Source organism: Chanodichthys erythropterus, chromosome 23 (genome assembly GCF_024489055.1).
Source record: "Chanodichthys erythropterus isolate Z2021 chromosome 23, ASM2448905v1, whole genome shotgun sequence".
In the NCBI taxonomy this organism is placed as follows: Eukaryota; Metazoa; Chordata; class Actinopteri; order Cypriniformes; family Xenocyprididae; genus Chanodichthys; species Chanodichthys erythropterus.
Genome location: NC_090243.1, coordinates 5,129,882 through 5,153,311, shown reverse-complemented (window position 1 = coordinate 5,153,311; position 23,430 = coordinate 5,129,882). Strand labels below are relative to the sequence as shown.

The window sequence follows — 23,430 nt, the reverse complement described above, 5'->3', positions numbered from 1 at the left end:
TTTTACTCCCTCTCAACTGAGGGAACTCAAGGGGCTGAAAATTGACTCCTTGATGGCTTTATTTCTGCTGCACAGGTAAATCTTTCTTTTTGTATTTTGATCATACATATTTTTTTGTTTATTTTTTCATGAAGCATGTGTCATTAGCACACGTAGCTGCGTAATATAGCTAACATAACATTACTTAGCGAGCCGTAGTAGAGACGATAAATAATCTATAGGCTTAGCTCAAGATGATATAGTGTTGAATTGTGCATAATTTTGCTTTAGATAACTACATGTTTAACAGATAGTAGGCCTAACGTTACTCCGCATCGAGGAACTTAGAACTATATTTACCCTCTGTCTAACTCTTTTACCATGTTCACCTGTAAGTTTACCTGTTTTTTTTTTCGCCTTTGTTTTGTTTTTATATTCTCTACCTATGTTTACTGATGTCTTTATCTTGCATCTGTGTGTGTCGTACACACTTTGTTGTATGTGTGTGTTATTATTTTGTGTCTGCAATGCAGTTGTGAGTTGATATTTGAGTGTATGTTACTCTGTTTATCTGTAGAACAATGTATATGTTATGAATCTTACACGAAATTCATCTTCATCACAGTGTAAATGATGGTAATGGAAAAACATGTATCATGCAACCTGTTTTTAGCTTTGCCTTATAGATAACTAGCTCGTTAGCGAATCAAAAAATATATATTTTAAACTTTACCAATATCAATATGCTAGCTTGATAGTGAGTACTAAAATACATCTTGTTTGTTTATCTTTATAATTATAAAGTTATTTTTATTACATGTGATTCTGACATGATGTCACTACATGCACTGTGCTCCTTCTTCTCAGCTCGTCTCAGGTAAATAATGCGTCTTCCAGCTCAATAATGCGTTTTGGGGGCGTGGCTTTGGAAGGAGCCCAGAAGGGAGGGGGTGGAGTGAATGGAAATAATGAGCTGTCTTTAAAACAGTCGTGAGAGGTCTACAGACACTCGATTTTTATACTTTCTTTTTCAGAGTACTTACATTTTAATTATGTATTGATATATAAATAAAGTTTAAACAAATTTTGAAAAAGTTTTTTTATACATTTTTTACCTACCCTGCCTTTAACTCATTAAGCTACGTTAAGCATTTTATGTCCCCAAAAGACTCCGGCAATCCCCCATGTAGGCTAGTGTCTGTTGGTGTAATTTTGAGTTTATTCGTCTATTTGTTGACAGCCAAATTAAAATATTTTATAACTACATTTTGAGGCATCACATAAATCAGCTCCATATGACCTGTCTGACAGAGTTACTCAGCAGCTCACCTGGTGGGCTACAGCATTGCACAGCACAGCCTCATAGGAAGCTAAAACGGCATGGTTTCTTCAGCAAACACTTTTTTTTTTTTTTTTTTTTTTTTAAATCTCACAATAGTTTTTTGCTCTCAATCTTTTAGGTTTAGGGAAGAGGGTAATTTACAGTACGTTTTCGGCCACTCCCAGGACATTTCATTTCCGAGTTGCAGTCTAAAGGTGCGTTCATGCAGCCTCGTAATTCCTGTAGTTACGAGATTCCTGCTTGTAAAAAGCGTTCACGTCCTCGTAGAGCTCGTAATTACAGCTTGTAAGCTGGGAGTTTTCTGAAAGCTCCCACATGTACCACGTGGCCGCTGTACCACCTGACCGCTGTAGATTCATTTAGGCGTTGATAGTGGTGCCATGGAAACGCATAATTCCCAGTCCAAGGACCAAAATTAGCCCTCAGATGCCATGTCCGTAATTTTAGCAAAAAATTTAGCTTTAATTCGATCGCAAAAGGATTCATTTAAAGAACTTATTATTACTCACCACCTGCGTGACATCATTCATCAACGTGGCTGAACGACAAGTTTGCGGGAATACGGTTTCGGGAAACAGTCGTGACTAGGTAGGCTAGTTGATTTGTTCAATGATGCATCGTACTATGGTAGTTCAGCAGCGAGTTACATAGTTGTTCGGGAAACGCACCCAGAGCAGTTAAATAAGCAGTTCAACGGCCCTGCAACCAACGCAATGAAACGTTGGCACATTCTCGTGTATCTGTTTCGGAGAATCGAACGTGTTTTAGCGCCGCTCGCTGGGCATTTCACTTTGAAAGTGTCGCGAAATCTGTTTGTGAATATCATTTTACGGTAATGTACAGGCAGAATTTCCAATAAATCTAGAGTGAATATGTAAATTAAAACAACTATGTAGCATTTCATAGATCATCATCCAACACAGTGATGTATATGAAGCAATTTTAATTTATGCACATAAAACAAGCAAACAAAGTTTTACAAGTAGAAAAGAATTAGTAGAAATTGAAAAGTGTATTCCCAAGCACCTCTCCATGATGAATGGATGGTTAAGTTATAAGTAAATTCATTGAAATGTTTGAAAATTAAAGAAAATAAAGCTGAAACAGTTTTTGTGCTGAAAGCAGTGTCTTTTTTTTTATAGATACTTGTTTTCTCATGAAATCTTGAACTACTAAACATCTAAACAAATAGAAACATGTTTATAATATTCAAATGTTCAATGTTTTACATAAAAAGGTCCTGTAATGTTTCACATTCTCTCTTTTTTGCAGACCTTACACCACATAAAGACAAATGTTAATATGACAATTAATGTCTTGTTTTGGTGACTGAACAGGGTTACTTTGAAAGACTTTTTTTTTTTTCAGAATAGACTCATCTATAAAAGCTACACTGACATATGCGTCATGAAAAGTGTATTGTACAACAAAAACACAGAGATTCCCACCACTGCTAAGCGCTCGACTAACAAGTGCTCCTATATTGAGAGATACATGAACACATTTTTCAGAGACCTTGGTTATCTACATATGGATGGTGTGTTGCAAAACCCCATTTTAGGGCAGGCAGATGCACTGGAGACCACTGTAGGTCCTCAGTGAGGCACAGGGGCTTCTGATTCGGCACAAGAGACAAAGCAGTCCGAGAAGGCTCAACCCATTTAGGACACAGGCCCCACCCACAAACACTGGAATGCGACCAACCATGCAAAAAGCAACGATAAAGAAAAACACATTAGATGAGAATCATGCAAATCGTCCATGTGCCATCTCTACAGCGAGAGTTTATCAGCGTCACGGTTGAATCGAATCGCCTGCTTTATTTGTTCATCATTGTTCAATTTCATTTAGTGATGTCCACACAATTGGAGAGCATGATGTCCTTGTTAACTCTGAAAATGGTTCTGTACAGCTTTATTGGCATTTGATGATAAAATGGTCCCACTTAAAATGTCTTTTTATTTATCTGGGCAACCCACGAAGAAAAATAAAAACACTAGGTGCTGAAGTTGATGTGGTGAAGATGACTGGAATCACAGATCCATTTTTAAAAGTCGTCATATGTGTTGACGTCGGTGAAGTATGCGTTGGTATATGTTTTTCCTGCTAGCTGAGGGTTGAAATACTTATTTCTTTCCTCCAGGATCAAGTTATTCTTATTGAAAGCCTGCGGATGAGAGAAAAAGGTGTTTTCAGTAACACAGATAACAGAACAGAAATGGAAAATACTTGATTTTTTGTTGCATGGATGAAAAGTCAGACTGTATTGAGTTGTGGGTCTAGGCAAAGAAGAAATCAAATCACAAATCACTTGAAAAATTGAACAGAAATCTTGCTTCGAGACTGAATGATGGTCAAACCATGAAGAGGGTTTAACAAAAGACTGATCCACTTGGGTGACTATATATTACTAACTTAAAATAACAGCCAAGGAAGTTAGTATCATTCACAGAAAAATAAAAAAGTGCAGTCAAAACATCACAGCATCAAGACATATGGAACAAACTTTTCTTTCTTTTTTTAAATACAAAACCAGAAACGGATTTTTGCTGTTTCTGCCACCCGTATCCTCAACATGGTTTCATTTTGATGAATGAAATCAAGTAAAACGACTTAAGGTTCATAAATATTAAAGGGTTCAATTTAAAACAAATATAAAAACATATGAATAAGATGTTTGTTTTAAAATGCTTATTACAATAACAAACTACAAAAAGATATTTAAAGATAATGATGAAAAGATATTTATTCAGTCTTTTGTAAAACCGCAAAGTCTACATAATTAGAAGAACAATTAAAAGGAAATGCTACAAAGCTGTAAGCCAAAACCGAGCTCAGTGGGGTGGCAATAACAAGCAAGCAAAATAATAATTTAGAAGAAAAGACACTAATCCGATTTACAAGGTAGAGAATAAAAGAAATGGGTAAAAAAACGCATGCAACATAATGGTAGTAGACAAAGCCATAATCACGACACGACACCAAAATTACACTGCCTTCTCACAAGCCTGGGTATCTGCTCTGTGGGGATGATGGGAAAATGCTGATGACATATGCAGACAGAACGAATGGGCGAGCACACCTGCCACGTACACGAGGGTCAGGGGAAGGAGAAGGGATTCGCAAGAGGTCTGAGAGTCAGAGGAGAGGATGGTAATGCCGGTCAAGAGTTAGTAGAAAATCTCCAGGCCTCGTGCTACACCAGTGTTAGAAGACAAAGGCTGGCAAATGTGGTGCTCGTCCAAAGGCAAGAGAACAGAAACGTCAGGCTGAAAAGAGGAATGGAGCACAATCATCCTCAGGGCAGCAGGTGGCGGAAAGAAGGCCTGTGCTAAACCAATGTATGGTCTTTTTCTGAAGCTAACATTAAAGTCAATATGAACCAGCCCTCACAACCCATTTTACTTCCTTAATATGACAAATTTCAAAGTGAAACATAGTAATTAAGACTATGTCGGGCAGGAGATTTTATGCGTTATGTTGTTTCATACCAGAAAGATGTTTATGGTCAATTGTGGCAGTCCAAACACCAAAACTCCCACGTTTAAGGATGATTTTTGACCGGGGTGTAGAGGTTTAATGTCAAGCTCACTCTTAAAAGCATCATGATGTTGGCAAATTTATTGCTATTTGCTATTACTGTAGTAACTTTGATAACACAAAAGGATAGTTCATCCAAAAAAAGAACATTTTTGTCACAATTTTACCATTCTCTTATCATTTTTATCCATCCATTGAAATAGAGTTGTCAAAAGTACCGACTTTGGTACCAATTGGTCCTAAAAATTTTAAAAATGTGATGCTTTTTACCAAAACTATCACACATGAAAAAGTACAAAAAGTGATTCAGAAAGTAATCCATATGAATTGAAGCAATTTAACCCAAGTCTTCTGAAGAGATAGATTATACATAATAATATGGATTACATAATCCTTTGTATTACTTTTTGATGAAGGTGTGTTTGTGTGGACTTTCAATGTAGAGTTGTCAAAAGTACCAACTTCGGTACCAAGTCGCTACTGAAATTTTAAAAAATGTGATGCTTTGAGCGCTGTTGATTCCTAAACACGTCTGATTGGCCATTGTGTTGACGCGCTCATCAGATATGTCTGTGATTGGCTACAAAGATCAACGCACGGGAGCGTTTGAAAGCACATGGAAGTGTTTGAATTTGAAAGCGGGAGCGTTTGAAAGCAGGCGTCTATCAGCGGACTTGTCCGCGATAGACGCCTATTTTCAAACGCTCCCATGTATATCTGTGTAAGCGCTCAGTAAAGAGCGTCATTGATGATTATTTACAACATGTTTTTGAAGCGGTGATCACTGAAGCCAATCACAGACATATCTGATGAGCCGTGAACACAATGGCCAATCAGAGGTGTTTACGAATCCGCTCAACAGCACTCAAAGCGTCACATCGAAAGTCCACACAAACACACCTTCATCAAAAAGTAATCCAAAGGATTATGTAATCCATATTATTATGTATAATATATCTCTTCAGAAGACTTGGATTAATTTGTTTCAATTCATGTGGATTACTTTTTGTACTTTTTGATGTGTGATAGTTTTGGTTGTGTGGACTTTCAATGGGCAAACAAAAATAATGAGAGACTTTTTTTGTGTGCGTGTGTTCTGAAGATGAATGAATGTCTTATGGGTTTATGTAAATGATGACAGCATTTACATTTTCCCCCTAACTTTTGGCAGCATTAAAATTACTCCATTTCCTACAGAAGTGGCCTAAAACAATGCCAAAGCAGGCTATTAGTTAACATTATTTTCCCTTTTAACATGGTCTAGGTGACATTAGCCATTTCAGAAGTCTTTTCAAATCATTTTTATGAAATATTATAAAGACGTTTTTTCTTTGGAATAACATATTGATGAATCATGCACAGGAACATATTAATAAAGTAAATATGGGCATTTTTTATGTCATTTTGCCTTTAAGGATCCTGTATGGGAAAATATATTCCATACTTACAGTAACAAACTGACAGCAATCAGAAGGAAAGAAAAACAGTACAACAAGTAAGTTGTGCATGACAATAATGTTGTGTAGCCTTGAAGTTTAATTCACTCTTGTCATCAGTAGAAATGAAGCTGAGCTGGTGACTTTCTACAGTCTCAGGACAGTAAAACAAAGAGTCATTTGGTATATTACCCTTCTGAGCTCGGGATGTTTTGTAAGTAATGCTATTCTATTGCAATACATTCAGCTGATGAAATATGCAACTTCACAAAAGTGTCTGAACAAGCAATAACTGAGGAGCACTTTCTGTAATTAGTCATGTACATTCAAGTCTAATGAAGCCTTAACTGTCCTTCTGACTTAATGTGAAAAATGATGGTGAGCTTTATTTTTTGCTGTGCTTATGAAAAAATGATCCATGTGTCTAAATCTCACAGTGTATTGCATAATATGTAATAATAAAAAAAAAAAAAACTAAATTTAAGAAAAGAGTATTTTTCAGGGTTAAAGTAGCCCACTAACAACAAGAACATTCTCAGAAAAGTACTGACATGAGCTGCATATTGGTTTCTGATTTCATTTGAGACAATCTCACACAAACACTGAGTATACAAACTGAATCAAAACTTTTCAAATTACTTATGAGAAAGCAGTGTATGAATGTATGAATTGATTTAGACACAAGACAGAGTCGTACAGATCACTCACGCACAGATCACATACTGGATCAATCGTCTTATTTCTAGAAATAAACAACATTTTAGGATAGTATGAGTGAATAACACCCACCTTAATTGCTTCAACTGAGTCGTACTTGTCCAGTTTGTTGATGTGGTTGGTGATGCTGGTGTTGAGGGGGGCTGCAGAGATGGGATGAATGACCGTGGCATCATGGGACTGCTGCTGGTATCTCTGACAGTAAGTGTACACCAGTAGAGTCACCAGACAGCCGAGTATGGAGCTGCTTAGGCCCACGGCGATCATGTGGAACACATTGAAGTCTGGCAAGGGAGGCAAAATGGCTAAATGATCTGAAGCAAGCAAGATGCTTTGATGGCATTGATCCTACAGCCAGTGGATATCAATCATCTATTACCTGAGCCAATTAACATTATAGTAAATTACAATCAGTATTGCTGTTGCCCTGTGAATCTGCATAAACAGCCAATAATTGCTATAAATGGAAAGACTTTACTATTACATACCATTCCAAATGCACATTTGTTTAATGGGGCTTATTGTCTCTGCAATCAGTGTGTTGAACATGCACACTGAATAAATTGTAACTGAATTATGTTGTTCTCTGGAATATTGGACTCTGATTGGTCAGCTGTGACAGTGAGCACACAGATATGTTTATATAATAAACACTGAACCTTATGCTTCACTGCTGTTCATGGAAGAATCACTGCTACATTCATCTCTCTTGTATCTCTCTCTCTCTCTCTCTCTCTCTCTCTCTCTCTTTTATATTGACCTTGGAGGACTTAATTTTAATTTACACTGTATTTTTGTGTTTTTGAAAGAGGCTACGTTTATTTGACAGTAAAAACAACATTATTGTGAAATATTACAATTAAAAATGTATATTAATACATTTTAAAATGTTATTACCAAAATATAGTATAAATATAAGGCAGCGGATGCAATAGATGCTATTTAAAATAGTGAAAATATCAATATATTCTATTTACACTAAATGACAATAGCAGCATTTTCTTAGCGATATGCTATTTACACAAAGTGAAAATAGTGATAGATTCTATTTACACCATGTAAAAGTATCAGTTCTTTGCAATAAGTGTAAATAGTAAGATGCTATCTATACTATTTGCACCTCAGTATTTTTTTTACATTAACAGGATGCAATAATATCATAGAGTGTAAATGATCATATTTATTAAAATTATTAAATGGATGCTTCCTTATTGGGAGAAATAAACACTTTTAATATTATTAAATACTCATTCGCAGTTTATTTCCACTTTTAGAACATTATTTTCATTTTTATTGAAACTAAATGCGAGCTTGGAAAAAGGTGGATTCGAACCCGCGTTGGTTGCGTTAAAAGGCAGGATTGTGAGCCTTACTCACTACTGCTACACCACTGAAAACATTGATTTTTATGTGTCATTTTTAAAACTGGCCCAACCAGACATTAGTGGGTGGAGCTAGTGTAAACAGCATTTGCCAACTAAGGATGCTATTTGCACATAGTGTAAATATGCATTCCGTAAATGGCAAAGTCCTTCATTCTAATATGTGGGTTTTGAGCTGAACAAATACAAACCCGATTCCAAAAAAGTTGGGACACTGTACAAATTGTGAATAAAAACAGAATGCAATGATGTGGAAGTTTCAAATTTCAATATTTTATTCAGAATACAACATAGATGACATATCAAATGTTTAAACTGAGAAAATGTATCATTTTAAAGGAAAAATAAGTTGATTTTAAATTTCATGGCATCAACACATCTCAAAAAAGTTGGGACAAGGCCATGTTTACCACTGTGTGGCATCCCCTCTTCTTTTTATAACAGTCTGCAAATGTCTGGGGACTGAGGAGACAAGTTGCTCAAGTTCAGGAATAGGAATGTTGTCCCATTCTTGTCTAATACAGGCTTCTAGTTGCTCAACTGTCTTAGTTATTCTTTGTTGCATCTTCCTCTTTATGATGCGCCAAATGTTTTCTATGGGTGAAAGATCTGTACTGCAGGCTGGCCATTTCAGTACCCGGATCCTTCTTCTATGCAGCCATGATGATGTAATTGAAGCAGTATGTGGTCTGGCATTGTCATGTTGGAAAATGCAAGGTCTTCCCTGAAAGAGACGACGCCTGGATGGGAGCATATGTTGTTCTAGAACTTGGATATACCTTTCAGCATTGACGGTGCCTTTCCAGATGTGTAAGCTGCCCATGCTCACGCACTCATGCACCCCACGTCTGACCACAGAAGAGTTTTCCACTTTGCCACAGTCCATTTTAAATGAGCCTTGGCCCAGAGAAAACGCCTGCGCTTCTGGATCATGTTTAGATATGGCTTCTTTTTTCTTGGGGGAATTGGTGATCCTCTGCCCATCTTGACTTCTGAGAGACACTGCCACTCTGAGAGGCTCTTTTTATACCCAGTCATGTTGCCAATTGACCTAATAAGTTGCAAATTGGTCCTCCAGCTGTTCCTTATACGTACATTTAACTTTTCTGACCTCTTATTGCTACCTGTCCCAACTTTTTTGGAATGTGTAGCTCTCATGAAATCCAAAATGAGCCAATATTTGGCATGACATTTCAAAATGTCTCACTTTCAACATTTGATATGTTATCTATATTCTATTGTGAATAAAATATAAGTTTATGAGATTTGTAAATTATTGCATTCCTTTTTTATTCACAATTTGTACAGTGTCCCAACTTTTTTGGAATCGGGTTTGTATTTCTTATTATCAGTGTTGAAAACAGTTGTGCTGCTTAATATTTTTGATATTTATTTATATATTTGTAATACTGAAAGTTCAAAAGAACAGCATTTATTTGAAATAGAAATCTTTTGTAACATTATAAATGACTTAACTTTTACTTTTGATCAATTTAATGCATCCTTGCTGAATAAAAGTATTAATGTCTTTCAAAAAAGAAAACAAATTCACAAAAAAAAAACATGGCTTTTTATTAGTGGTAACTTTAAGATAAGATAATAATAATTTTAACTTAAATCAATATTTTATGTCCATGTATTTATTTATTTATTTGGCAAGTAGCCGTGTACTAAATGGAATAATGTATAGTCAAACCCCAGCAGAGCAATACAAGTCTGCTTGTACACTACTTAAGAGTCTGCATACACTGCTTACCTCCACACCATCTTTCCTCCTGACTTGAACGTGCAACAGACGTTTCTGAGAAAAAAGAAAAAACATCAAGGAAGGAACACGGAAATGAATCCGTCAGGCTGATAAATGAGATCTTTAGAAGTTTCAGAACATTATAGGAAGCAAATTTCAAACTCAACCTATTATTGCGAAATTCAAAGAGCTGAATATGGTATGTAGCACCTGCAACACATTTTTATGATCAGTAATGGAAGTAAATGAGGTCTAAAACTTTTCAAATGAGCTGTAATGGAATGTTACTCTGTGCAAGAAGATACAAGGGCTCTGTAGAGCAGACAATATTTATGCAAGATTTACAGAATAGTCTTAAAAATTCACTTCCTGCGCTAAACTGTAAGCGAAGTGAGGTAATAACTCCCATGACGATCATATATTTAGCTATTTCCATCTCTACAAATTGGTTGATCACATAAAACCTCATTATTTTCAAGACACTTATCACCAGAGCAGGAAGTACAGTTATTCTAAGATAAGATGTTGCTTCTTTCAATTAGCTACATCATGTTGGAGTTTGTAAAACTTCTCACAGCAGAAGTATCTCAGGTATTGAGTGTATGAATGCTAATGCTACATGAAACATATCACTGTAATGCATTTGTTCGATCGTGCCACTTAGACAAGGCAGAGGATGAGAGGCTAATTATCCCTGCACTGCAGAAATCAATGGTTTGGTGTGTCTCGCATTACTTCTTGTCAATAAGGGAAGATCCTTGTTTATCCAGGGGTCGATATGGCAAGTGTTTGGGTGTGTATATATGTGTGTACGTGTCTGTGTGCCCACCTGGGATGAAGTTAGAGATGGGCAGACAGGCACGAGTTTCACTGCTGTTGCCAGAGCACTGGTTGCCGGTAGGAAACAGGACGTCACAGTGCCGTAGGCGAACTTGAGACCCTGATGAGTCACAGGGGGACCATTCGGACCAATCAGACCAGCTCTCTGTACATGATGACAACAAGTCCAAATCAGATGCAAAGTTATGTAGAGGGGAGGGCATGTGAAGTGCCCATCTTATTTATTATTGTTAATGCAACTGTGTTAAGATTGCCATTCATTAATTTTCATTTGACATTACTTATTTCTTTTTTAAAAAATACGTTTTTACAGAAAAAAAAACATTGGCAAAATGATTCTGAGTAAAAAATTAAGAAAACAAAATAAAATATGAAAATTCAGGAAGTCAGGTAAATTGGCTTCATTTTAATTGGAAAGTGACTTTAATGGTGACAAGGATTGCGGTAGTCAAATCAGTGGGCGGTATTTACCGCTCCCCAAAAGGCATGTCATAACTGATTTTAGGCCAATACATGACAATAAATCTACACATTTTTAGTAGATCACCCGGAAAACTTTCTACTCACATCAGCGCTTTTATTATGTCGGATTCAGACTACACAATATTTTTGTCTGTTACGACAATCACTGTGTCAGATTATGCGATTTTGACTACTAATTTCTTGTTGCGGACAAGAAACATGTCAGACTACACATTCCTTTCTGACCAATCATCTCTAAAGATGTGTGTGATGTCATCGAGAAGAGCGTAAACAAACAATGGTTGTACTAGCTTAATGCTAATTCCAGTACTCACCAGGTTGCTAAAGCACTATCGTTCGCCATCATTTAACTTTTTTCACTCTGTCGTGGTAGTCCCTCGAGGAAACATCATAAAAGCAGAAATATTGTTGCCATAGCTCCATGAACCTTTCATCCATTGCATAATTGACCCTTCACCAGGAGTTTGATTGACAGGCGATCTAACCACTCATAACGCAAAATCCGCCATTTTGTCCGACAAAGCAGTCAGGGGGGTTAGCAGATTAATGTAGGTGGACATGAACTTGAAAAATGGTGTGTACTGACGTCTTTCCGCGATTGAAACAACATTCCTTATGATGTTCATTCAGGTTTATTTGATGCGATAAATGAACTAGTAGGAAGAGATGATCGGTGCACGAGCCGCTTGAACTGGGGCGCTACAGCGATCTGTCACAACACATTAAAGAGCCACAAAAAGGCAAAATTTAAAATTTGAGACTTTGTTTCATATCAAAAGTAACCTCTGTCTTGTCTGTCGACGCGTTGTCAGTGTCCTCTTTGCTCCACAGTGTACTTTTCGGTTAGGGCTGATCTCACCTGCTTTCAAATGGAGCGGCATTTAATAGACAGAACTGTAGATCGCTGACAAGCTACGCAATATCACGTTCATATCGCAGATGAATCGCCTTCGTTAATGAACGTGATATTGCGTGGCTTGTCAGTGAACTAAGGCTCTGTCTATTAAATGCCGCTCCATTTGAAAGCAGGTGATGGCGATTTAGCGGTAATCAGGGAACCGGCTTTACTGACGAAATGCGCGTGACAATCATGTGATATATCGGTCAGCCCTATTTTCGGTGAACGTGATTTTACCAAGTACAAAATGTTCCTGGATCAACATTCCAATCAACCAATCAGATTTGAGGGAAAAGTTTACAGTTTATGTCAATTTTAGGCTTAGGTGCTTCTATGTCAGTGTTATTCACCTATCATTTCCCTCTGATTTTAGGGATAAATTATGGGTAGGGTTAGGTTTAGGGGTAGGAATAGGGTTAGGACAAAATATTTAGACAAGAATGTTGTTCCAAGATCAACAAAATATGCTGATCCAGGAACATGTCTTATTTGGCAAAATCATGGTGACCATATTTTCACTGTGTGAGAACATGAGGTGTGGCGAGAGATCGGCATGGCTTGTCAGACATAGCAACAGTAACTAAAGGGGGCGGGTTTTTGCGAACGGTCAATTGCACCTTACAGTGTCATTACCAAAGTCTCTCTCTCATTTCACAATGTTTGAAAGCTGTGTACGGAAAAGCTCGAATTGGTCACCGTCATGAACACGCTAGCCTTTCTGTCATGATATTGTGAAGTCAGTTGTCGTCTACTATGACACACTATAAGAGAAGAAATGATCAATTGTTGCGTCACGACGGCCATTGTCATTTACAATTCACAGAAATCTGGCTGATATTGTGTAGTCTGAACCCGGCATTAGATTGTGGCAACATGCAAATTTGCCGTTTAGTGAATTTGGTCCCTGACATGCTTGGCATATAAGACTTTTATTTTCCAGCAGGAAAGGTTAAAATCGTGTTATGTGGTTATGGTATGAGTGAACTGATTATCTATTTGGACTTCTTAGCTAATTTAAACCAAACTCTTCAACAGAACCTAAAAAGGTTGAAATTCAGCTTAGGAGAACTTCCACACAGGGTCTTCTGATTAGCATTCCCCTCACTTTTCCCATCCCCCGTCTCCCGGCTGCACTGTACAGCTATACGCGAGCGTGTAATGAATGGTGTGACAGATAGACCTGAACGCAGCTAATAAAAGGTCACTCCGTAACCTCACTACAGTTCTGGCTAATGGATGGACTGACATTTGAATACAAGCTCTCTTCTCCCATTCACCTTTCCGTGGATCAATGTGCGGGGTTTGACTCCGTCATCAATCGCCTTATCTCGCCCTCCTCTATTGCACTCCCTGCTGCGAGCTTATGCATATTATCTTCATATCGCAAGCTCTGCTTTACCATTTGCTTTTCTATGAAGTGTGACATTTTGATTTCCTCTTCTTTCATTCCCCCACGGGCCGCTTTAGACACGAGACATGCCGAAAGGAAAGCAGGTACAAGACAAAGGCTTCCTATCCGGAAAAAACGCCATGTAATTTCCTGTTGGAGTCAAGGTGTGAGTGTGTGTGTGTGAGTTCACGTAGGTTGAGTTCATGCACGTGATAAAGTGAGTGTGTATACCAGGGCAGGGTTGGATGTTACAGAGGGCCTCTTCAGTATGCAAACCCAGGCAGATGTCACCTCCGTAGGCAGGTGGAGGGTTGTTACAGGTGCGTGTGCGCATGTAGTGGCCTCCTCCGCACGTCACTGAGCATTTAGACCAAGGTGACCAGCACGACCAGCTCCCATCCACTGAAAGATAAGGAAAAGAGGACACTCAAATTACTACTGCGCTTGTGTCGTGAATAATTTTGGGACTAGGGTCTAGGGACTAGATTTCTTTCAGTAAATAGTGACGAGTGATGAGTGTGATTGCAACTATAAATGTGCAGCAATACTTCAAATTGATAGTGGCAAGTGTGGATTATATAACACAACCATTTATGGAAAATGATCTGCAAAAACAAGTCATTCAGAAAGCATCAGAACTATTATGCTTTAGATATCAGAACCTATTCAGTATTCAGAAATTTGGTGGGGTTGTTACTCATTTCACATTTAAAGAGGTTAGCAAATTATTCCATAACTCATTTACATATGAAACTCTTGAAAGAGTGAGAGAGGATAAAAATAGTGACATAAAACAATTCCCTTCTGGGGGAAAAACAGCTTGTTGGCTGGTTTTAGAGAGATTTTGTACACTTTTCAGCTTAAACCAGCTAAGACCAGTTAATTTAAATAGATCAAGGACATTTATGCATCTAGTACCACAATATGAATAAATGACATCACCCTAGTTATCTCTGATACAATCACTACAATGAAATCATCAGGATTCAAAACAAGCTAAATCCAGATGCTGAGGCTGCTGAGAATCAGGGGGTCGATGAAAAGAGAGGCTGTTCACACAATCTGCTCCGGAGCCCTGCCTCTCCCTCGCGCTCTCACATTGACCCCTGCTCTAATTAATGAGGCTAAACGAACCATCAATTCACTCCCTCCCCTCTTCAGCGAGTGCCAAGCTCAGGGTCATCAACCTCGACAACTGGGGGAACAGAGAACAACTCACAAAATACTACGACTGCCTTAGTGCTAATTAAAGGAAAACAAGCATATAGTGAGTCTCATTTTACATTAGCATTAGCCCTGACAGGTTTGTAGAAGAGGGGTGAGAGAGCTTATGTCACTGACATGAGTAGATTTCGGCTGTCTAGTATGGAATATTAGCTTACTGATTACTGTATACGGCACAGTATAAAGCCTACTATTAAAACACTGTATGCTAAATAGTATACAGTATAAGCAACAAATCCAATTTTGTGTTAAAATGTCTTAAAGGGATAGTTCATTCTAAAAATGAAAATTCTGTCATCATTTACTCACCCTCATGTTATTCCAAAACCCATAAAACTTAATCTATGAAACACAAAGTGAGATATTTTTAATGAAACCTGAGAGATTTCTGTCCCTCCATTGAAAGTCCAGGTAACGATGAATCTGTACTGTATGAATTGAGTAGTTTAATCCTATGGAATCTTGTGAAGAGACATGATCACTTTATATGATGAACAGATTTATTTAGGCCTGTGTTCACATATAAACACACGCTTATATGAGCGTCACATTGCTGTATAGAGCAAACCTCATTGGTTCTTCTGAATCACGCATGAATGTTTGAGCTTCTGTGTTTACAATGTGTGATGTGCTCTATGTATGTGTGTCAATCAATGTTTCCTGTCTCTTCACAAGAATTGGATTAAACCGCTTGGTTCATATGGATTTTACAATGCCTTTAAGACCCTTTTGAATCTTGAAAGGTTTGGTTAGCTAGGCTTTTAATAAAGGGACATAAAACTCTCAGGTTTCATTAAAAATATCTTCATTTGTGTTCTGAATATTAATCGTCTTGATTAAACGCATTAATCGTCGAGTCTTATGGATTTGGACAACATGAGGGTGAGTAAATGATGAAAGAATTGTCATTTTTGGGTTAACTAACCTTTTAACTTTTGGCAGTCCAATCAAAGGGGTCAAGGTTAGCCTGGTTAGCATTAGGGTTGTCAAAAGTACCAACTTCTGTACCAAGATGGTACTGAAATTTTAAAAGTGTGACGATACCAGCATTTCCCCCTAGCGCTGCTGAGTGGATTTTTAAACACCTCTGATTGGCCATTGTGTTCACATACACATATCTGTCTATCAGTGGATATATTATGGATCCGCTGATAGATGCCGGCTTCCAAACAATCCCGTGTGGACTGCTGGTATTGTCACATTTTTAAAGGTGCCATCGAATGAAAAATTGAATTTACCTCGGCATAGATGAATAACAAGAGTTCAGCACATGGAAATGACATACAGTGAGTCTCAAACACCATTGTTTCCTCCTTCTTATGTAAATCCCATTTGTTTAAAAGACCTCCGAAAAACAGGCGAATCTCAACATAACACCGACTGTTACATAACAGTCGGGATCATTAATATGTACGCCCCTAATATTTGCATATGCCAGCTCATGTTCAAGGCATTACACAAGGGAAAAACGTCTGGATGTGCAGAGCTGAATCATCAGACTAGGTAAGCAAGCAAGAACAATAGCGAAAAATGGCAGATGGAGCAATAATAACTGACATGATCCATGATCCATGATATCATGATATTTTTAGTGATATTTTTTAATTGTCTTTCTAAATGTTTCATTAGCATGTTGCTAATGTATTAAATGTGGTTAAAGTTACCATCGTTTCTTACTGTATTCACAGAGACAAGAGCCGTCGCTATATTCATTATTAAACACTTGCAGACTGTATAATTCATAAACACAACTTCATTCTTTATAAATCTCTCCTACAGTGTGTAATGTTACCTTTAGCCCGTTAGCCACGGAGCAAAGCCTCAAACTCATTCAGAATCAAATGTAAACACCCAAATAAATACTATACTTACAGGAATCGATGCATGCATGCAGTATGAATGACGAACACTTTGTAAAGATCCATTTTGAGGGTTATATTAGCTGTGTGAACTTTGTTTATGCTGGTTAAGGCAGTCAAGAGCTCGGGGGCGGGGGAGCGCAAGATTTAAAGGGGCCGCGCACTGAATCGGTGCATATATAATTATGGCTCAAAATAGGCCATTAAAAAAATCTATGGGGTATTTTGAGCTGAAACTTCACAGACACGTTCAGGGGACACCTTAGACTTATATTACATCTTGTTAAAACTGGTTCTAGGGCATCTTTAAAATTTCAGTACCGCCTTGGTACAGAAGTCGGTACTTTTGACAACCCTAGTTAGCATGCATCTTTCTCCACTGAAAGTCATTAAAAATTAGCCATTTACACTGACAAAACAGATTTTTGCAAGTAAGATTAGGGGTGTCACAATATACCGGTACTGGTGATAACCATGATATATTTAAAAACAGAAATACTGATATCATGTTTATACTACACATATGATAATGTCAATATTTCATAAAATGGGAAAAAGAAGACAATTGCAGAGTGTAACATATGTCAGAGGAAAGTAAGACACTTGCCAGTGTTGCTCACCAGTGTTGGAGATTTTTGGATTTGGTAAAAAAGACACCCCAGTCTGCAGGAAGTGCCAATCAACAGTAAGTTATGGTTACAAACGCTCTCTCTGCCTCCCTGTACTCATACTTAGAGTGTGATTCATTGGCCAAAAACAGAGAAAACACAAAATAAAGTTGAGTAGATGAATAGTTGAGTAGATGAATTTAACTGATATCTTTTTTTTAAATTTATTTATATAGATATTGCTATTATACTGTTATTGTGAACTGAAAGGTCAAATTTACTTTTTCTTGCCTGTGGCCTTTGACGTCACAGCTCAGGATAGTTGCTAGTGAAGGTTTTCTCACTGTATTTCACATATTTGGTGAAAAAATAGAAAAGGTAACGTCTTTAAAAGGTGTATGTAAACCAAATATTTTATTTTACAATGTGTTATAACTTCTCTATTGCAAAAAAATGACAAATCAGCTCATGTCGCCCACTGTGTGACTGATCATCTCATTTCACCCTTGTGGCCGGCGACAAGAAACAATTCATTCGTTTCAGAGCCGCAACAATAGCAACCATGAGACTCTGTCTGTCTGTCTCAAAACAAAATAATGCATTTCAAAGGTCTGACTTTGAACGTATAAAGATTTAGCTAGGCAGAAGGAACCAATAGAAGACAGTGAGAATATTGGTCACAGACAAGCTCCAGTTCAAAGACGCTTATGAAGGTATAGAGCAATTTGATGTGTTCTTTTCCAAGCTTCCTGCTGGGATACGCTTGATGAAAGTCATCTGTATTATTCTGTCGTCTGTACAAAGAAGCTATTGAATCTAAGCTCTACTAAGATGTTTTATTGGAAGTTGACAAGAGCTGAATTAACTTAGTGAAGTGCAGAGCACAGTTACTGATCGACAGTGCGCTCAGTTTGCTGTACAATTCATCTGCCAATTTTATGAAATTTGCGCAGTGATTCCTGATATGTTGGCAATTATTCCTGTAGAGAAAAACATCAATAAGGCTAATCAGGTCTTAAAACCTCTGGAGGTCTTTGTTAATGAAGCAGTCCCGCTGGTCTTGCTACTGTCACTTTACAGGAAATTTGTGATTTCCTGTTAGAAAACAGCTGCTGTAAAATTAAGACCGAGCAGCAATTAGTTTTCCAGCATATAATGAAGAGAGACTGCAAGACTCTAAAAACTACAGTCTGCCCTGCTTTGATGGTTTGGGGTGACATTCATCTCCAAAAACAAGGCTATTGATTAATTAGGATCGCAAAACAAATTCTGCATTGCCTGATTGTGTCTCGCTCATCGTTAGGTATCATAAAATACTCAAGAAGCATATTTCCAGCACACATAATGATGAGCAGTCATTTAATTAGAGAGCTTTTTCCCTCCTTCAACTTTAGAGAGGGTGTACACCATTGTCACCAGCCTTTTAATGACTGAATCCTGCCTTCCCGTCGCTGCCGGTGTAATTAGCCTGAAATGTGATTACACACAATGATGCCACAGAGATTTCTCTCCATTTCCGCCGGCAAATTGGGGTCCTCGCACCTTAAAAAAGGGAGATTGTCCTCCATTCATACAAATACTGCACGAGAAAGTGGGTTCTTCTTTATTGTTTGTAGATGCCTGACATTTCTTTTTTATTCCCTACACACCAGAAACAGACTGAAGGAGGAGAGTTTGCATGATTGTCTCCACATTCCCAAAGAAGCTTTCAGTTATTTGGCCATTCTTTTTTAAAAGAACCTTTTTTTTTTCTTAGTGTGAAGAACATTTTAATAAGCTAAAGAACCTTTTTCTATGGAAAGATTGCAAGGTTCTTCGTGGAATCACAGATGCCAATAAATAACCTTTATTTTTAAAGTGTATGAAATATATTAACATTTGAAGAGAGAACGGATAACTCTTTATTATATTTGTGTTGTTTGATAGTTTTCAATGTAAACATAGAATATGAATGTAGCTCTTACTGTCTGTTTTCCTTTTCCAACAAATAGATGCTGAGCCAGATGATATGTTAACCTCTTTGAGATGTTTTTCCACTAAGCCAGTTCAAGCCAGTTATTATATAACTGACTACCAAAGTACATAACCGGTACACAAACAACACACATTTCTGTCCTAATTCTAGCATGGGAATTTATTTTAACATCTAAAAAAATTAATTTATCACAAGCTGGTTTTGACGGAAGTTTTTTTACATATATAATGAATACAATTTATAGTTATCAATTAATTTAATTTTACACAACTGGAGAAAAGCTGACAAAATTACACCACCATTAAAAATTTTAGGGTCAATAGGATTTTTTTAAAGAAATTAATACTTTTATTTAGCAAGGATGCATTAAAGTAAACGAAAGTGGCAGTAAATACATTCATAATGTTACAAAAGATTTCTATTTCAAATAAATGCTGTTCAGAAAATGTATCAGGTTTTAAACAACTCAGCTGTTTTCAACATTGATAATAATAAGAAATTCACATATAAGAATGATTCCTTAAGGATCATGTGACATTGAAGACCGAGGACGAGGTAATGGCTTTGCCATCACAGGCGTAAATTTAATTTTAAAATATATTAAGATAGAAAACAGTTCTTTTTTTATACTGTAAGAATAGTTTACAATATCATTTTGTGAACATAATCACTTGTGTTCACAAAATGATATTGTAAAATATTCTTCTTTCAAAAACATTTAAAAAACTTACCAAACCCAAACTTTTGAAAAGTAGTGTACAGCAAAATGTATAGTTATCAATTCAAATATATGACATTTATAAATATCATTTAATTGCAGACAACTGACAGTGACAACTCCAGTGCCTGGAGAAGCAGTGTGTCACAAAAATATGAATGGAAAACATTGGATAAGGTGTATTTAAAGGGAAACTAACCTGGACATGGTGTAGTATTGCACTCCTGAAACTCCTGGGCCGGCCCGAGGCAGGTGATTCCCCCATATTTGGGTTTGGGGTTGGAGCAGGTGCGTTTGCGATTTCGAACACCTGAGCTGCAATCCCGACTACACTGGCTCCAAGGGCCCCAAGTGGACCAACCTCCATTTACTGTCAATCCAGTGATACGTCCAGAACGCAGCAAATCTCCTAAAACAAGAATAAAACCACAAAACAAATGGGCCAGTTAGCATTAACCTCATTAGACATACAGTACAGATGTACTACAGAGTCATGGGAATTTGATGCTCTTAAACCCTGAAGGTGATGCTTTTTGAGCAATGTTACTGAGCAATGTTGCTTGGGTACTTTCCCGTTCAGAATGGGCAACAAATTTCGATCTAAAGTATCCAGATAGAAATTTGTTGCCCATTCTCAATGGGAAAGTGCCCAATCAACATCGGCCAGCAACACTGCTCAAAAAGTTGCCCTGTGTATCATTACCTTGACAGGGTTTTCAATTTCAGAATTTCAACAAACATTTGAATCCATACCACCACAGTTATTTTTCAAAAGATCGATTATTGATATCATTCACACTATTACTATGCATAAAGAACATTTATCTTATCATACAGAGTGTTTTTGCTGCAGAGTACCTATCTGCACTGTGACCTCTGTGTTTGTACCTCTGACCTTGAGGTAGATTCATCTGTGACAGTCCCTCTGAGCCACAGCCATTTATCCATTCTGAGCAGGCAGTAACGCTACATGGGTCGACCTATAATCTCTCCAGCACCAGAGCACACAGCCCTCTCAAAGGTAATAGACTACTTCATAATCTACTCACACCTCAAAGTGGGGCGCCCAGCTCTGATGGCTAATGGCAGGGGACCACAGGTGTCAGTGCATGCTGGACCCACAGGTAAACAAACCATGCTGCGTTCAATGACTTTAACCAAGAAATGACCGACTATATTGATTTTACCATATTGTGAAACTGGATTTTGACTTTGCTATGCTTGCTGGTTGATAAGATGCAAAGCACAAATTAAATGCGATTAAATACTTTGAAAAAGTCCTAGCTAAAGAATACTCTCTGAACTTTCCCGACTCAGATTCTGTGATACGTTAGACAATAAGATCAGTGGTACATCTGCTGAGCGAGACGGGTGGCATTATATCCTGCACAATCAAGAAAATGAATAGCTCTTGTGGATTAAGAGTGTGGCTTTTACGCTATTCCCCAGAGCTGTCGTAAACTGTCTAGCGGTCACCAGCGCTTATTAAAAGTTAGGGGGTGGGCAATTAGAATCGACTCCCTGATGGGTCTGCGTAGTGGGTGGTTAACGCCAATGCAAATACATATAATTACCGTGACATACAGCGTTCCAGCGTCACAAGAGGTAACTGAGAAACAAATGGCCAACTGAACAGTGTGGGGTGCTCATAAATAGCAGGGTTTAAAAGTCTGAGAAAACTATTTAAGTTTGAAAAAAAACGATTTAATTTCATTATATCTTATGTAATACTTTCTTCAAAAATGGCTAGATAGAGGGGAAAAAAATAGGGCAGGATAACAGACAAACATACCCTCAAAAGTTTGGGTTCTTTTTTTAATGTTTTTGAAACAGTAATATTATAAAATATTATTAGTCTAATATAATGTCTTTAGGCTTGTGTCTGTTTCTCCTTAAAGGATTAGTTCACTTCAGAATTAAAATTTCCTGATAATTTACTCACCCCCATGTCATCCAAGATGTTTATATTATTTTTTTTTTTCATCGAAAAGAAATTTTGAAGAAAACTTTCCAGAATTTTTCTCCATATAGTGGACTTCACTGGGGTACAAATGGTTGATGGTCCAAATTGCAGTTTCTGTGCAGCTACAAAGTGCTCTACGTGATCCCAGACGAGGAATAAGGGTCTTATCTAGTGAAACGATCGGTCATTTTCTAAAAAAAAAAAAAAAATGTATATACTTTTTAACCACAAACGCTCATCGTGTGACCTTTACAGCAGGATTACGTAATGCGTTGCACATCGCAGAGCTAGAGAAAGATGAGCATTTGTGGTTAAAAAGTATATACAATTTTTTTTTAAATTTTTTTTTTTTTTTAAATCACCAATCAGTTTTGCTAGATAATACCCTTATTTCCTAATCTATCAGTTTACATTGTGTTTCATATTTAATTTTGAACCCTAGATTTTCAGATGTGACTTTTGGGCCTGACTGTAAAAGGTTAAGACCAGAATCACTAACAGTGAGATTTTCTATTTTGCATCCAAGGACATGTGTGTGTAATGCAGCACAGAGAAATTTGCCAACTGAGATCCTAAGGTCTGCAGAATCTGACACTGAGTGGGATTCTAACTGATGGCAGATCTGTGGGGAACCGACAGTAAATAGCCTTGGAGATATCAGGCGGTTCTCAGAGAAAAGGAGGAGGAAAGAAAGGAGAAAGACTGATAGACAGACATGGAGAGAGAGAGCCATCCTTGCAGCACGGTATTTAGATGAGAAAATAGTGCTAAAGTCACATTCTAAAATGATGTGCTATTGTTTCAGAGATAAATGAAGGCATCACTCATATCCAAATTACAAACCTGGGCCATCATCAGTTACGGCCTCTGGCTTATACTGCAGAAGAAACTCAAGGTTTTAAGACAAGTAGCCTGACTGTTAGGCAGCATTTTCACTCTAGCCACTGCCATTACTCCAGCAAACAAATAGACATAATGGTGCATGTATTGATTTTTATTGTACTGAAGGTTAAGCGTTAAACACTTGCACTTGTGTTTTCTAAAAGAAAAATGGTGCTGTACTGTAAAGGTAGCTAAAGAATTCAGCCTGATGAACTTGTTCTCAAGACACTTCTTGTTTCTCTTTACAATTTGGGCAGGAGCATTGTCTTTGGTTGAAAAATAACATCTGATAATTTCTCTTCAGATAACAACTTTTCATTTGTGGGAAGCAAACCTCTATATCTTAAATAATCTCAGAGGACAGAACTTATAAATTCTGGTAAATTAACTGATGACCATCAAAGGATTAAACAAATACAGCCAACAGTTTGTCAATGAAAGTGATGT

The 23,430-nt window shown here is 37.4% G+C and overlaps 1 protein-coding gene across 2 annotated transcripts in view; it reads right to left on the bottom strand.

The window, feature by feature from the left end:
* Nucleotides 1-2,341: 2,341 nt before the first annotated feature.
* Nucleotides 2,342-23,430, bottom strand: part of sema5a (sema domain, seven thrombospondin repeats (type 1 and type 1-like), transmembrane domain (TM) and short cytoplasmic domain, (semaphorin) 5A) — a 180,289-nt gene continuing 159,200 nt past the window's right edge. For both annotated transcript variants that reach the window (XM_067377842.1, XM_067377843.1), the window contains exons 17-22: nt 20,338-20,547; nt 13,986-14,156; nt 10,973-11,128; nt 10,153-10,197; nt 7,087-7,298; nt 2,342-3,488 (exon numbers count right to left, since the gene is read on the bottom strand). In XM_067377842.1, the coding sequence (XP_067233943.1) occupies nt 3,369-3,488; nt 7,087-7,298; nt 10,153-10,197; nt 10,973-11,128; nt 13,986-14,156; nt 20,338-20,547 (914 nt within the window). In that variant the 3' untranslated portion in view covers nt 2,342-3,368. The remainder of the gene's footprint in view (nt 3,489-7,086; nt 7,299-10,152; nt 10,198-10,972; nt 11,129-13,985; nt 14,157-20,337; nt 20,548-23,430) is intronic.